Source organism: Ambystoma mexicanum, chromosome 2q (genome assembly GCF_040938575.1).
Source record: "Ambystoma mexicanum isolate Mex_15411 chromosome 2q, UKY_AmexF1_1, whole genome shotgun sequence".
Taxonomy (NCBI): domain Eukaryota; kingdom Metazoa; phylum Chordata; class Amphibia; order Caudata; family Ambystomatidae; genus Ambystoma; species Ambystoma mexicanum.
The window spans coordinates 1,306,567,272-1,306,579,669 of NC_090924.1; the positions used below are offsets into that span (position 1 = coordinate 1,306,567,272).

General features: G+C 39.0%; 1 protein-coding gene across 5 annotated transcripts in view; it reads left to right on the top strand.

Moving 5' to 3' along the window:
* The window catches only part of ZNRF2 (zinc and ring finger 2), a 167,138-nt gene extending 164,495 nt beyond the window's left edge, over positions 1-2,643 (top strand). For 2 of the 5 annotated variants that reach the window (XM_069648756.1, XM_069648757.1), the window contains exon 5: positions 1,989-2,643. Coding sequence is in view for 1 of the 5 variants with exons in the window: in XM_069648758.1 (XP_069504859.1) it covers positions 1,989-2,034 (46 nt within the window). In the remaining 4 variants the exon portion in view is untranslated. The remainder of the gene's footprint in view (positions 1-1,988) is intronic. The other 3 variants (XR_011303404.1, XR_011303405.1, XM_069648758.1) reach the window with 3 other exon arrangements.
* The last annotated feature ends 9,755 nt before the right edge of the window (positions 2,644-12,398 follow it).

A 12,398-nucleotide genomic window follows, 5' to 3' on the forward strand; every position in this document is an offset into this window, starting at 1 on the left:
TACCCTTTCACCGGTAGGTCCAGGTCTCCCTCTGTATCCAACAGTGAAGCCACCTCTGTCTCTCCGGGTGTTTGGGCAGATGGAATATTATATATCAATGCATTCATGTCTTGACTGGGACCAGATATAACAAACAGATCCGCTAGTACTATTCAGAAAATAGTGTGGTAGGGTGGGGGGAACCTTTAGATGCAGGGAAATCCTTTTCCTCTTCCAAATGGTTTCTTCTATTCTTGAGTTTGTTTGGTGTTCTGTTCAGTTCTAATGCTAATTTCCTGTGTGCATTTGGCTAGTTGCCCCATAGACTCTGCGCTGGATTTGAGTGGACTCAGGTAATGTACTTGCAGAGGACTGCAGTTCCCTTTTGTGTTGCAAATGTTTAGGTAGTGACTTTTTTTTTTCTTGATGTTTTGAATGCTTTCTGGTTTTTCAAATCAAAGTTCATAACATTGGAACACGAGTATTTTTAGGTAATGCATCTTGGTGCATAAATGGATGCAGAGGTATGGTAATACAAATAGAAGAGTATGGTACTCTATGTATTGCCGTAGATATAACTCTGAAATTCAGTTTAAAAAACAGTAACTATAGTGGTGAAAGTTGGATACTGACAGCGACCATATGCTGCGGATTGTTTAGTAGTATATGGAATTTATAGCACTTGCACTTTATCATCTGCACTTTACTGATATATATATATTGCTTTTATGGACTACCTTAATATTGCCCCAGGTTTTTGTAAGTTTCTGAATTATTGCAACACGTGATGATTATACTGGTATTCTGCATACTTAAGGAGAGGGGTATTGATGCAGTTGCTGCTGTTAACTAACTCTTGCAAAACGCTTGTCCAAAGGGTACTAGTCACATGAGTTTGATAATGTATCCTCTCATGTAGACACATGATAAAGAAATTATACACACTAGTGTAAAATAGATTCGTTGGATTTAAAATATATTGTAAAAATGCGGGCCAATGGATCAAGTCCTTGTGAGACCGATCCCTTTTTAAAATAGGAATTCTATGTCTATTTGTCTAGAAATATCTAAGACGTATTGTGTCTTTACCACGTTGAATCTATTCTAGCAGTGATTAGACTACAATTATATCAATTCCAAGATGGCGCTGACATTTGTAGTGTACTATTCAATGAATCATCACGTGATTGTATCAGAAGGTGAATGGCCGCGAGGACAGCGTTTTCATATATGTAAGGGAAACAAACACACTTGCATGTGTATTTACAGCGTGAAGAGGCTCTCGTTTGGGCGAATGTGTGGCGTGGTGGTGGTGGAGGAGGAGGGGTGTTTGCACGTGTTAAAACAGCCCTCCTGCTTAATGGTAACAATAGTGTTCTCGAAAGTTTGAAGGACCACACGGTATTCGAGCTGGTAAAATGCAGGCTGACCCCCTTTAACAAACAACTTAAATTAGGAGTGCATTGTTTGCTACCCATTTTCTACCAATCTCCATGAAAAACAAAGGCGCACACAGCATAGTTCTGCCTTTATGCACCCCGTTATCAAAGAATTTACCCCAGAGTCCAGGCTGGTTCACTGGCTGTGCACATGCATATTCACATTATGGAAATACCTCTTCTAATGCCCCATTTTCCTCTGTTTGTCACACTTTCTTATTCTGGAGAAGTAAAAATATTTTTTCATGACACGTTCATTTTTAAACGAAATGTATCTTTCTATTGCTTCATTATTCTCAATCTTTGCAGCTAAAAAGTAGGTCTCCCGTGGGAATTTGCATATCATCTTTGATAAAAGGCTACTGGGGTCATTTTTGGGAAACCTTCATTTGGCAGTTATATTACTTTTAGAATGAATTTGTCGTTTTTGTAGGAGTCAATTGTATTCTTACTAGAGCACGTGTCGATTCTCTATTTGTACGCAATTAAAAAAAAATATTCATTATGTTTATTTAAAGAGGAAGTGAAATCTGTTTCAAAACCAATACAATATTTGTTTCTCCATTGCAGGTCTTCTTGTGTGTTCTATACACTGAATAATGTGATGGAAGCCTAAAATATAATTAAAATTACTTTCAAAAGAAGTTTAAAACGTAACCAAGGCTGCGATCTCGGAGTTCCTGTTGGACTGGAAATGCCACAAATGGACCTAATCACGTCAGTTACTAGCCCCCGAACAGATTGACTACTTGTTTTGGAGCTCGGTGTGCCAAACATGAATTTTAAGGACACACAGGGATTAAAAAATGCTGCAACTGCTGTAAAATCATATCTCCTCAGTTACTGCTGATGAACATTTTATATTTCAAGGCCAAAGTTAAATCTTTTCTTATTATAAATACTTTGTTTTATTAAGTTGTGTTCTGCTTCAAGCGGATTATGGTTTTGTTTTTGCCACCTACAAGGTTTAAGACACTCAAATGAATATGGTATACAATCTTATGCTCCACAAGATTCTAAGGGTAGACCTAGCCACCTCATATTGTTCGAACCCCAAAAGCAGTTCTTTTCTCTATTCATATGAAAAACACCGCATATTCTGCTGGATGGCACATTGTTTGAAAAACCTTGCCAGGAATGTGATTGTGTTTTAATCTACAGCACTTACCTAGGACTGTTTGTCCTTCATTGAGTTCTCCATAAGCAATAAAATGAGAGGAAGGAACCTGGTTTCTAATCTGTTTGGTTGGATCATTTTTGGGCCGTGCCCTTTTACTTAAATTGATCTTGAGCCAAGCATATGGTAGTACACTTAGCCTCTGGCATGATTTCCTATTCCCATACATGTAATCAATGTATTAAGTATATCTCTTTTAGGAGCAAGTGAAAGGGGTAGCTTAATTAAAGACCTTAATTAACATTTGGTTTTCTATTAAAACTACTGTGAAATTCTGTTGTGTGTTCTTCCAATACAATGAGATGAAGGACGAATAGTGAGAGAACCAAATCAATAGCTTTACATTTTCCCTAACATTTCCAAGGACTTTTTCGAGACAAATGAAAGAAGATTCAGAGTTTCTTTATTAATAGTTATATACCCATGATAGTAATATTTGGTTGTCTTCCATTGTATTATTATGGGGAACACATGTGACATAACCTAAACCTATAACTATGCAATTTTTTAAACCAATAAAGTGATCCATTGAAAGTTAGACATCTTTTATGTAATGGGTATGTCGAGACAAACCCTACATTTCTAGTATTTAATTTTTTTGTGTCCACAAGTAATGTCTAAAACAGATCAATCTTTGAGAATACTAGAAAGGAGCTCGGCTCTGAAGTGGCTCCCTGACATTGCCCATTTTTCTGACTTGCGAAGTGACGCGAGAAAAATGTCTAATTGTGGATTTTTAAAATCCATTTCATTTTTGAAATAATCTTTTTAACCTTTTGTTGAACAGCCATAGCTTCCCAAATGGTACAATAGTTTGTGGAATTCACGTCTGTGTTAATGTATAACTTATTGATGTATTTCTATTTTAATATCATATCCTCTTTATATATTTGTGGTCACACCCCACAGAAACTTGGGACATGTAGGTGAAAATATATTTAACAGATAAGTTGAAAATAATGTCACGCTGTGCTCACGTGTTACTGAAAAGGCGTAGGCACTTCAATGCATAGCATTCTATTTTTTTAATTAAACAGTATTACATGCAAATTTCTGCTTTTTCAATCTACAGGGACTTGTTTCTTCAAATGGGTACATTCTGAAATTCGCTGGGTTTTTTCCACCGTTGCTGCAGTAAATAAAAGTGATAGCAAGTGGGTATAAGAACAATAGTGTTGGTTGTTATTCATGTGTGAATATACACATCCATGTGTAGTAGTGTAATTGTGCAACTGTTGAGAATTATTTGTGAAACATTTATGTACCCCTTATCTGTACTCTTCTCTCTTTTAAAAAAAAATAACTCTCATTGCTGGGAAATGTATTCAACCTTTTTCTTTAAAGCTCCCTATTTTAAATGGTTTCTTACGAATTATGAATTTGAATGTTAGGTTTCAAACGTTTCCTGCCAGTGTGTCTTTAGAAGACTATGAAACGAGAGAAATGTCAAAATGTTACACTGTTTGTGATATGACTATTGCAGAAGACCTATTGAAGAAAATCCTGCCTTCAGACATGGAGAATGGATCTGACTTGTTTGAAATTCTTAGCAGATATGGAAGATGTGGGCTTATGGTTAAGGCATATCCAGCATAACTAGAGAAGAAAACTATTGTGTTTTGAGCTAGAGCCACGAGGTCATCTGCTGGTTTCACTCATATAAACATTTAGGCGCCATAGCGCTTAATCAGTTTTCACACATCTTGTCCCCACTTGCAGTCATGCTGTTTAAGAGCATGGGCACTGTGATCCTTCTAAGGAACTTTCATCTGTTCTCACTTAGTCTATCCCAATCTAAAATGGAAGCTTGATAATTATGGAAGATGCAGGAATGGTTAAAACATTGGCATCCTTGAATGTATTTTTGATTATAAAAGCCAGAAATGTAGGACATTAGCAATTGATATGTAATGAGAAGTTGAATGGGTTTTCAAAATGTGAAAATTGCAGCCTGTCGTAAGGAAACACTGGTTGCAGGCTCTTCTACTGTGAGTTACGATGGTTGCAGTACATTAAATAGGTTGTACATATACCAAATAATGCAGAAGAAATGTTTTTGATTTTAAAAAAGTTGCACCAAGTGCAGATAGTTGTATAGTGATGACAATGTGCCAAGTTGCTGTGAAATGAAAAAGGGCAGCATTTGCCATTTATGCAACAAATGAATCTGATGTGTTCTTTTATAACTCGTAGAGTTCTTTGAAATATTGCTCTCATGTTCACTTTGTTGTGCTTCACTTTGATTAAAAAAGGAATTGTGAGACAATGTTATACAACATGTGGGAAGATGACTGTTTTGATGGAGTTTAACACTTTTTTGACGCTTCCTTTGACTATGAAGTCTATGTTGTGTAGCAAATGAGATGGGTGGGCGGGGTGCAGCAACTCCTTGACACAATTCTTATGGCTCTATAAAACACCTTCTGGTGAGTTGCAAATCTCTTTTCAAAGGAACGGAAGCCCTAATGGATTCCACTGACCTGTATTGTAAACCATACTGTTCATTAAATTCAATGTTTTTTTTTTTTTAATCTACATTTCTGACCAAATGATCCTATAGTTTCCATTCACTCACATGTCAATACTTCTACTGTATTTTGTTTCCTCCAACATCTAATTACAAAGTGTTTGGTCTCCTAATGCTGTATCCCATCAATGTTACTTTATTTGAAGTACTTACAAGAATGTGTGGGATCATTTAAGGTGTTAAATGGGTTCCCATTGTAGGTAGGACGCGGACATGGAATTTCCAGCCATAGAACATCACTTAGTAACTTGCCTATGCACAATAGTGCATGAAGCAAATTCTATTCAGCGGAACGTGGGTAGAAATTCTATGTTATACAGAAAGAGCTTTAGTCCTTTTTATTCCATATGTTCGTGTAGCACCAAATTGCACATGTATTAAGCCAAATAGGTAGTGGGGTTAGTAACTTAACTGGTATTAGATGGAGGGTGAGAAGTTAAGCTAGAAAGAAGCCTGGGCTCCTGGCTCTGAAATTGAGATAAAAGTTTCAAACGGCAAAGTTCGAATCCGGTGTGAATGTGGTGGCGGGGTCAATAAGTAGGGAGGGGTTAGATCAAGCTGTCTGCCATGGGTCAAAGGCAGTTTGAGGCGTCAGTGAATGGGGTGTGGCCTCATATCCAGTTTAAGGCACTCGCTACATCCCAAGATTATGGTCCATCAAATCCCTACTTGACCAGGAATGTAAAATAGCCGGTGTTTGTCACTGTACTCTGATTGCCACATGGTTTTGCCATGTGTACTTCTGTGCTCGAAGTGCTGGCTGAACAGAGGTTTCTGCTTCTTTTGTATTAATGGGACAGCTTTTTTGGATACTATGAACTTTTGAAACCAGGAGCCTTTCTGTTTGTTATAGAGAGAACGTTTAATGTATTTCATATTTCCACTGGATGCCAGTCTTAATTCTAACATGGGTTTACTATGTTGTGCTTGTTAATGTTAACTGACAATCTGATTTCTATGAAAGGGGAATGTAGTCCAGTGTGCAGTGGTTCAGCCATGCTATGAACAATGATGAAGTAAGCTGAACATGGTGATTACTGTTTGATAGTAGTATGATCTTTTTGGGCATGGCTAGTCCCACATAGGTGCACTTGCCCATTTAAGAGAGGTTTAAGTCGTAATAAAGATTATACCCTACTGTGTCTTTGCAGAAGCGGTGCCCAGGGCTATCACATAAAATCGGTACACCTTGTCCTCCTTGGGACCATGCAACTGAATCTCCCTTTTAGGCATTTGTTTGGGATTGCTCATTCATTAAACGATTTAAGGGCCCACCAAACATTACACCTTACTGAAAATGTGTTCCTTTTGTTTGGAACTAAAATGAAGAAGTAGAATTGAGGCTTAATGTTCCCTTCATGTCATAATGAGAAACTTGACTTGGTACAATAGTAAATGGTATATAGCTCAGCCAAATTGGAATATGGTCTTCAAAATGCTTTACAAACATTCTTTTTATAAGTGTATTTCCTTTGGGGGCAGGGGGGTCATTTGCATGAAGGTATTCATGCTTATAATTATTTTGTTCCTGAAGGGATGTTGGCCTTCAAACTACTATTGGCAAAGAAAGTGCTATTTGAAACAGTAATATTAATTCCTTGATCGTAGCTTTACATTGGTTTCAAACTGAACTTCCTTAATATTGCAAACACCAAAATTGACCCTTAGCCAGATGAGGCCTTTAAGCTTTGGTTTGGAAACGTTGTCCCGTTAAAAGCTGTCAAAAGACGCTTAGGAAACCTTTTCAAGACTTTGGCCTTATTCATGGAAGTGTTTTATAATGGCGCAATCCCATAGGAAAACGTTCCATGAATCAGGCCCTTTGTGTTTTTGAGATATAGTAGCATATGAACTTTTGCATCAAATAGACATGGGCTAGTTAGAAACCTACAACATCAGGAGGAAAGACCTCCTCCCCCCTCACCCTCCCACCTCCACACGAAGATTTCCTAGTGAAGGTGTAGCAGAAGGAGGTCGTTAATATTCTGACCTAAATGTTACCTAGTAAGGTTTTTGGCAGCGCGCTTGAGTTCAGTGCGCCCGAGTGAGTGTACATAACCTTGTAAGAATGTGAAAAACCTGGCACATTTTTTAAATCCTGCTGCAGTGCAAACGGTCACCCATTCCTTGTTCAGCTTGTGCCCTTGTATGTAAAATAACAGGAACCCATCAATCGACTGTTATTTCTAGAACACCATAAAACCGTACAATATAAAAGTCCATCACAATTCTCACAGCCATCCGGTAAACTGGTAGAATGGTAACCCTCTTAAACAACATTCTTAGCATTTACCAACTATTTAAAGGGAAGTAATTGCAGTTAGGATGAGGAAGCAAACTTAACAATACTCTATATATTAAAATCAATACAAAAATCTATTAATACAATTGTCTTTTCTATACACTATATATCCGTGGACACATTTCTTTCTTACTAGTCGCACCTTCATTTGAAAAGTCAATAGAATAGTAGGTGTCTCGCGACTCGCTGAGCTTTAGAAAAAGTATTGCCTCTGCTATTTCTCTGATTTGCTTTTCCATTATTAACCACCGCCTTCCCAGTTGCTTGTATAAAGGGTAGAAAAATAGAAGTGACATATCTATATCCCGCTGGGCGCATAATGAACATTTGTTGGGAGCCTTCTCTGGCTCTGCTGGTTGGTAAATTTAAAAAGTGGGAGAATGCCGTTTGGTAACATTTTTATATTTTCTTCAAGGAAATCAGTATTTGTTTGGGCCCCTGGAGCGTATTTTAACAGCAACTGCTGCATTGCTAAATTTTGTTCTAAAAAATAGCAATGTATTCTTTGATTGCCCTGTCATTCAATGCAGATGTCACAACTGATTTGTGTTTTCCCTAATATTTACAAGGGTTATCCCATAAACGTAAGTGACCAAGGCATGTGCATAATTCTTTAACATGTTCAAACAATGGATTTTTCATGGCATCATAGGCCCTCCAAAATGTCACCTAGTACTACAAGCAGGTGGATAGTTGGATTGTAATCCACAGCTGTATCCAGTACAGAAACTCTCAGCCTGACTTTGGATGCAATGCCTGTTATTCCAAATTCAAGTCTCACAGGATCAGACTGCACTAAGCGGTAGTACCAAGAGATGTAACCGGGCTGCAGTAACCCCATATTTCTGCCTCTTAGATCACTGCTGGGACTGCCTGTGCTTTATAGACCTCAATCACATGAGATGGGGTCTTTCTACCAAAATAAGCAGCAAAGTTGACCAATACTTCTCTTCTGGCCCGAGCGATCGATGTTACCTATCTGCAGAGACCAAGGCAATTGTTAATAGAATTGAGTGCATAGATAATTGAATCTTTAAAAATCATGAATGCTTATACCACTTGTATATATTTTGCCTTTGTTGACCATTAAGCCCATGGCACAACATTTAGCAGAAAGTATCTACTTGCAACTGTTAACCACTCAGTGTTTTTGATGGCAATACTGCATCGTTTGCAGACAAATGTGTCCCTGAATTGTGATTCCCCTGCTTTCGGGGTATCTGCTTCAAATTCACAAGCTCATTAATCTATAGTAGAAAAAGCAGGGGCTCTAGAAGGCATGCCTGCCTGACCCCCAATATTAATCTCAAAAGGGGCATAGTTATTGTCACAGTCAGCTGGAATGTGTAAACTAATAAGCAGTACCAAATCGAAGGCCGTTTGAAGGTCAATGAATGCCAGACCCAGATTTATGTATTGTAAATATTTTTTCTAATACCCACCAGGGCATGAGACAGTAGTTGGCTACTCCACCCATTTTAGAGTCTTCCCAAAACGAATATTGCGTACAGCTTGCCCAAAGAGTCTAAAAAAGGTATCGGGTGATATTACCAATTTGTTAAAAAGGCATTTGTGATTTAGTTGTAATCTATCACAGCTCCTTGCCTGTTTTTGGGGACTATATTGATGGCTTTGATCGAACTACAAAAAGCGCCCAGATTTAGGGTCATTTTGGAACAAGTCAATTGAGAGAATATTGCACTGTTTTTAAAATCCACAATAGTGCTTTGTGCCTGCCCCTTTTTATAACAGAATTAGCGTCCCTTGGGTTGCTTGATTTTAGTTCAGCCAAATGCGATACTACATTCCTTGTCGTACCAAAAGGGCCATTTCTTTTTGGCTTCCTTCCTGGTGTTCTAAATAAGAAGGGTTGAGTGATGGTAACTAATTTGTCCTAGAACAAGAGGGGGGTTAGACGGCATGATCAGCTAGTGGGTCGCAAAATAACTTGGCGATGCAGGAAATTACTAAATGCTGCCCATTTCACCACTATGTCCATGATTACGGATGCGGTTGATCAGTGGTACAGGTAGAGATTTTACTAATATCCATAAAGATGCTATCTAAATCAAGAACTTTGATTAAGGAGTCATTGTCGCTCTATGTGCTGGACTACTCTGAAAGCGTGCACAGAATTTCTGGATTCAAGATAGATAAAAAGATAATCAATATTGCTTTTCCTGGTATTTGTTCTAAACTAAGGACGTAGCGGCAGTCCTCTAAAATGTGCCCATTGCAAGCCGCAAGTTTATGCCGCTTTCTCCAATTGCCTAGCAAACTGGTATGAAAGAGCCCTCTCTTTGGTAGTTCAATCAGGAATTCCATATACGTCGTCTTCAAAGGAAAATTCACTTGAGATATGTTGGTTAGGCTGGAATTGACAGTTGAAATCGCCAATGAGCAAAATTAAACCAGATTTCACTTTTCCAAATAGGCTAAAAACATACTGCTTCTGCTAATAGCGTAAATGCTTTACTCATTTGCCTAAGGTGAATATTGAGTATGAACAACGTAAGCCTCACCCACCCCTCTCACTGCCTAAGTTATCCCTAGGAAGTACTCCGACTTTACTTCCATAACTTCACAGTTCACCTCCATGGAATTTCCAACACCAACTAGTAGACTTCCTGATGGCTGCCCCTTTGTGACTTTGGCAGCAGGTTGGGAAAAGGGCCAGATGACCTGGTTTGAATACTGGTTCAGCTAGCCACATTTTCTGAAGATATATAAAATGTGCACCGTTGATAAAAGCATGCCCATCGTTGTCAGGCAATTTGTTTCCTGATATATATATATTCCATGATAAAGTGGAAAAAGATGTAACTGGTCCCCGGTGCATGCGGTTATGCTCCCTGAATATTCTAACTCATGAAAGATCCATCTTGATAAAATGTCATTTTACTAGATTACTACAGTTTTTCTGTTAAGCCATTACAGCTAGGATGGAGATATTTTTAATTTTATTTTTCAACAGTTTCCTCTCAAATTTGGGGACATTTGGGTTTGACAGAATCGCACATGCCTTTAGGTTACATTTGTCCAGACCTATGAAACCTTGACTGACAAAGTAACATTACAGAGCGATATGGCATTTAAGTCTGCTTGTCCAGTCCAAGAAAGACTATCTTCTGCTGTGCATAGAGATCAAATAGGGTAGTCTCTCTTCTATACCAGCATCAAAGAACAACTGCTATCTAAATGTGATGCCTCCCTATAAGTTAATAGTGCATCCATGTCGGAGTGATGAGCTTCCGCTCTATCATGCAGAAAGTGGTCTTTCTTCTGCGTTACTGAAAAATAACTTGACGTTGATCCCTCCTATTATGGACTTGTTTAGATCTCATTCCAAGTAAGCAACCTCCGACTCGGGACAGTAAATCTGGGTATTGAAATGCCGTTGGAATTGAAGGATCTGGTGGATCTTGGTGGACTTATTCTAGTGAATCTCTTGGATAGATAACATGGTGCAGCATTGTTTAGACATTTATATATACGAGTGAAGCCACTTTTAGGTGGATTTTCTTGTGGGTCGAGAGCCAGTTATTGGCTTTTCTAAATTCAGTAATGTGGGCTCTCCTGGGTATACCTATTGCTGCTCTAAGAGCATTATGCTGCAGGATCTGGATTCTTTTGATAGTTTCCTTATTTGCCCCAATGTAGAGAGAGTTGCAATAGTCCAACTTCGATAAAACGAGTGCTCTAGCAAGTGTAATGCAGCTGTTGTTCGATAGGAAGGGTTTGCCTGCTCTTATCAATTTGCAGGTATACGCAGTGGCGGAAGCCATCGCGTTGACCTGCTTGTTAAAAGAGAGGGTAGAATCCAGGTAAAAGCCCAGAGTTTTTACCTCATGAGCGATTGTGATTCAATTATTGTCAATGTTAAAGGAAGAATAATTGGGGCCCAATATTTTGAGGGGTCGGGATGTACCCAGGATAATAATTCCAGTCTTATCATTCAGGCATAGTCCGTGTGTGGCCATCCATGCCTGGATGATGAGATGCACCCTGTTCACCAAGGCCAAATCCTTGTCATAATCACCAGTAAGTGGTAGGAGAATCTGAGTATCATCTGCATAATTAGTGTAGGTGATACCAAGAAGGTCCAGATCATCGCGAAGATGTTGTAAAGGGTGGGAGAAACACAACACAAGATCCCTGGGGCATCGTGCATGCAATGGGGATAGAGTCTGCCGCTGCTTTGGTGGAAAAGACTCTCATGGTCCTGTTAAAGGATTGCATCCATGCTGTGGCTTCTTCAGAGAAGTGCGCAGCCATGTCCAGATGCCTACATGGGACCTTGTGGTCAACAAGGTCGAATGCAGCTGATGGGTCCAAAAGGAGGAGTACGGCTGGTTTCCCTTTATCCCTGAGCTCATCAATCTGTGCCTTTAGAACTATTAAGGCTGTTTCGGTCCTGTGCTGGGGTCGGAAACCAGACTGACGTGCTCCTAGCAGGTGGTTGGTTTCTAGGTGTTTTTGTATTTGTGAATACGCCATTTTATCTATGATTTTTAGGAGAAATGGCACTGTGGTAATTGGGCGGTAATTGGTAGGTATGGCTGGGTCTAATGTCTGTTTTTTTGAGCAGGGGGAGTACCCAGGATTCTTTTAGATTACATGGTATAGATCCTGTGGCGAATGAAGCGTTAAGTTTCAAAAAGAAGGGAGCCTGATCTCTGGCTGTGTCCTTTATCAGTTGGGCTGGGTATTGGTCTCCTTGACAGTTTAATGGTTTGATTGACAGTAAAAAATGTTTTTTCTCATTAATGGACACTGGAGAACTTAAAGCGAGAGGTGTCAATGGTGTTTTTTGGAGATGTAGTATGTGTTTGTAGGTGTGGTATCTAGACTGAGTGATGCTTTTTTCTTGGCAATTTTGGATTGGAGAGTTGTGACTTTATTGGCCAGGGCTTGCTGAATGTTGGTGCACCATAGTTTATCTTTGACACAGTTGTCTAACACTGGCATGGGAGA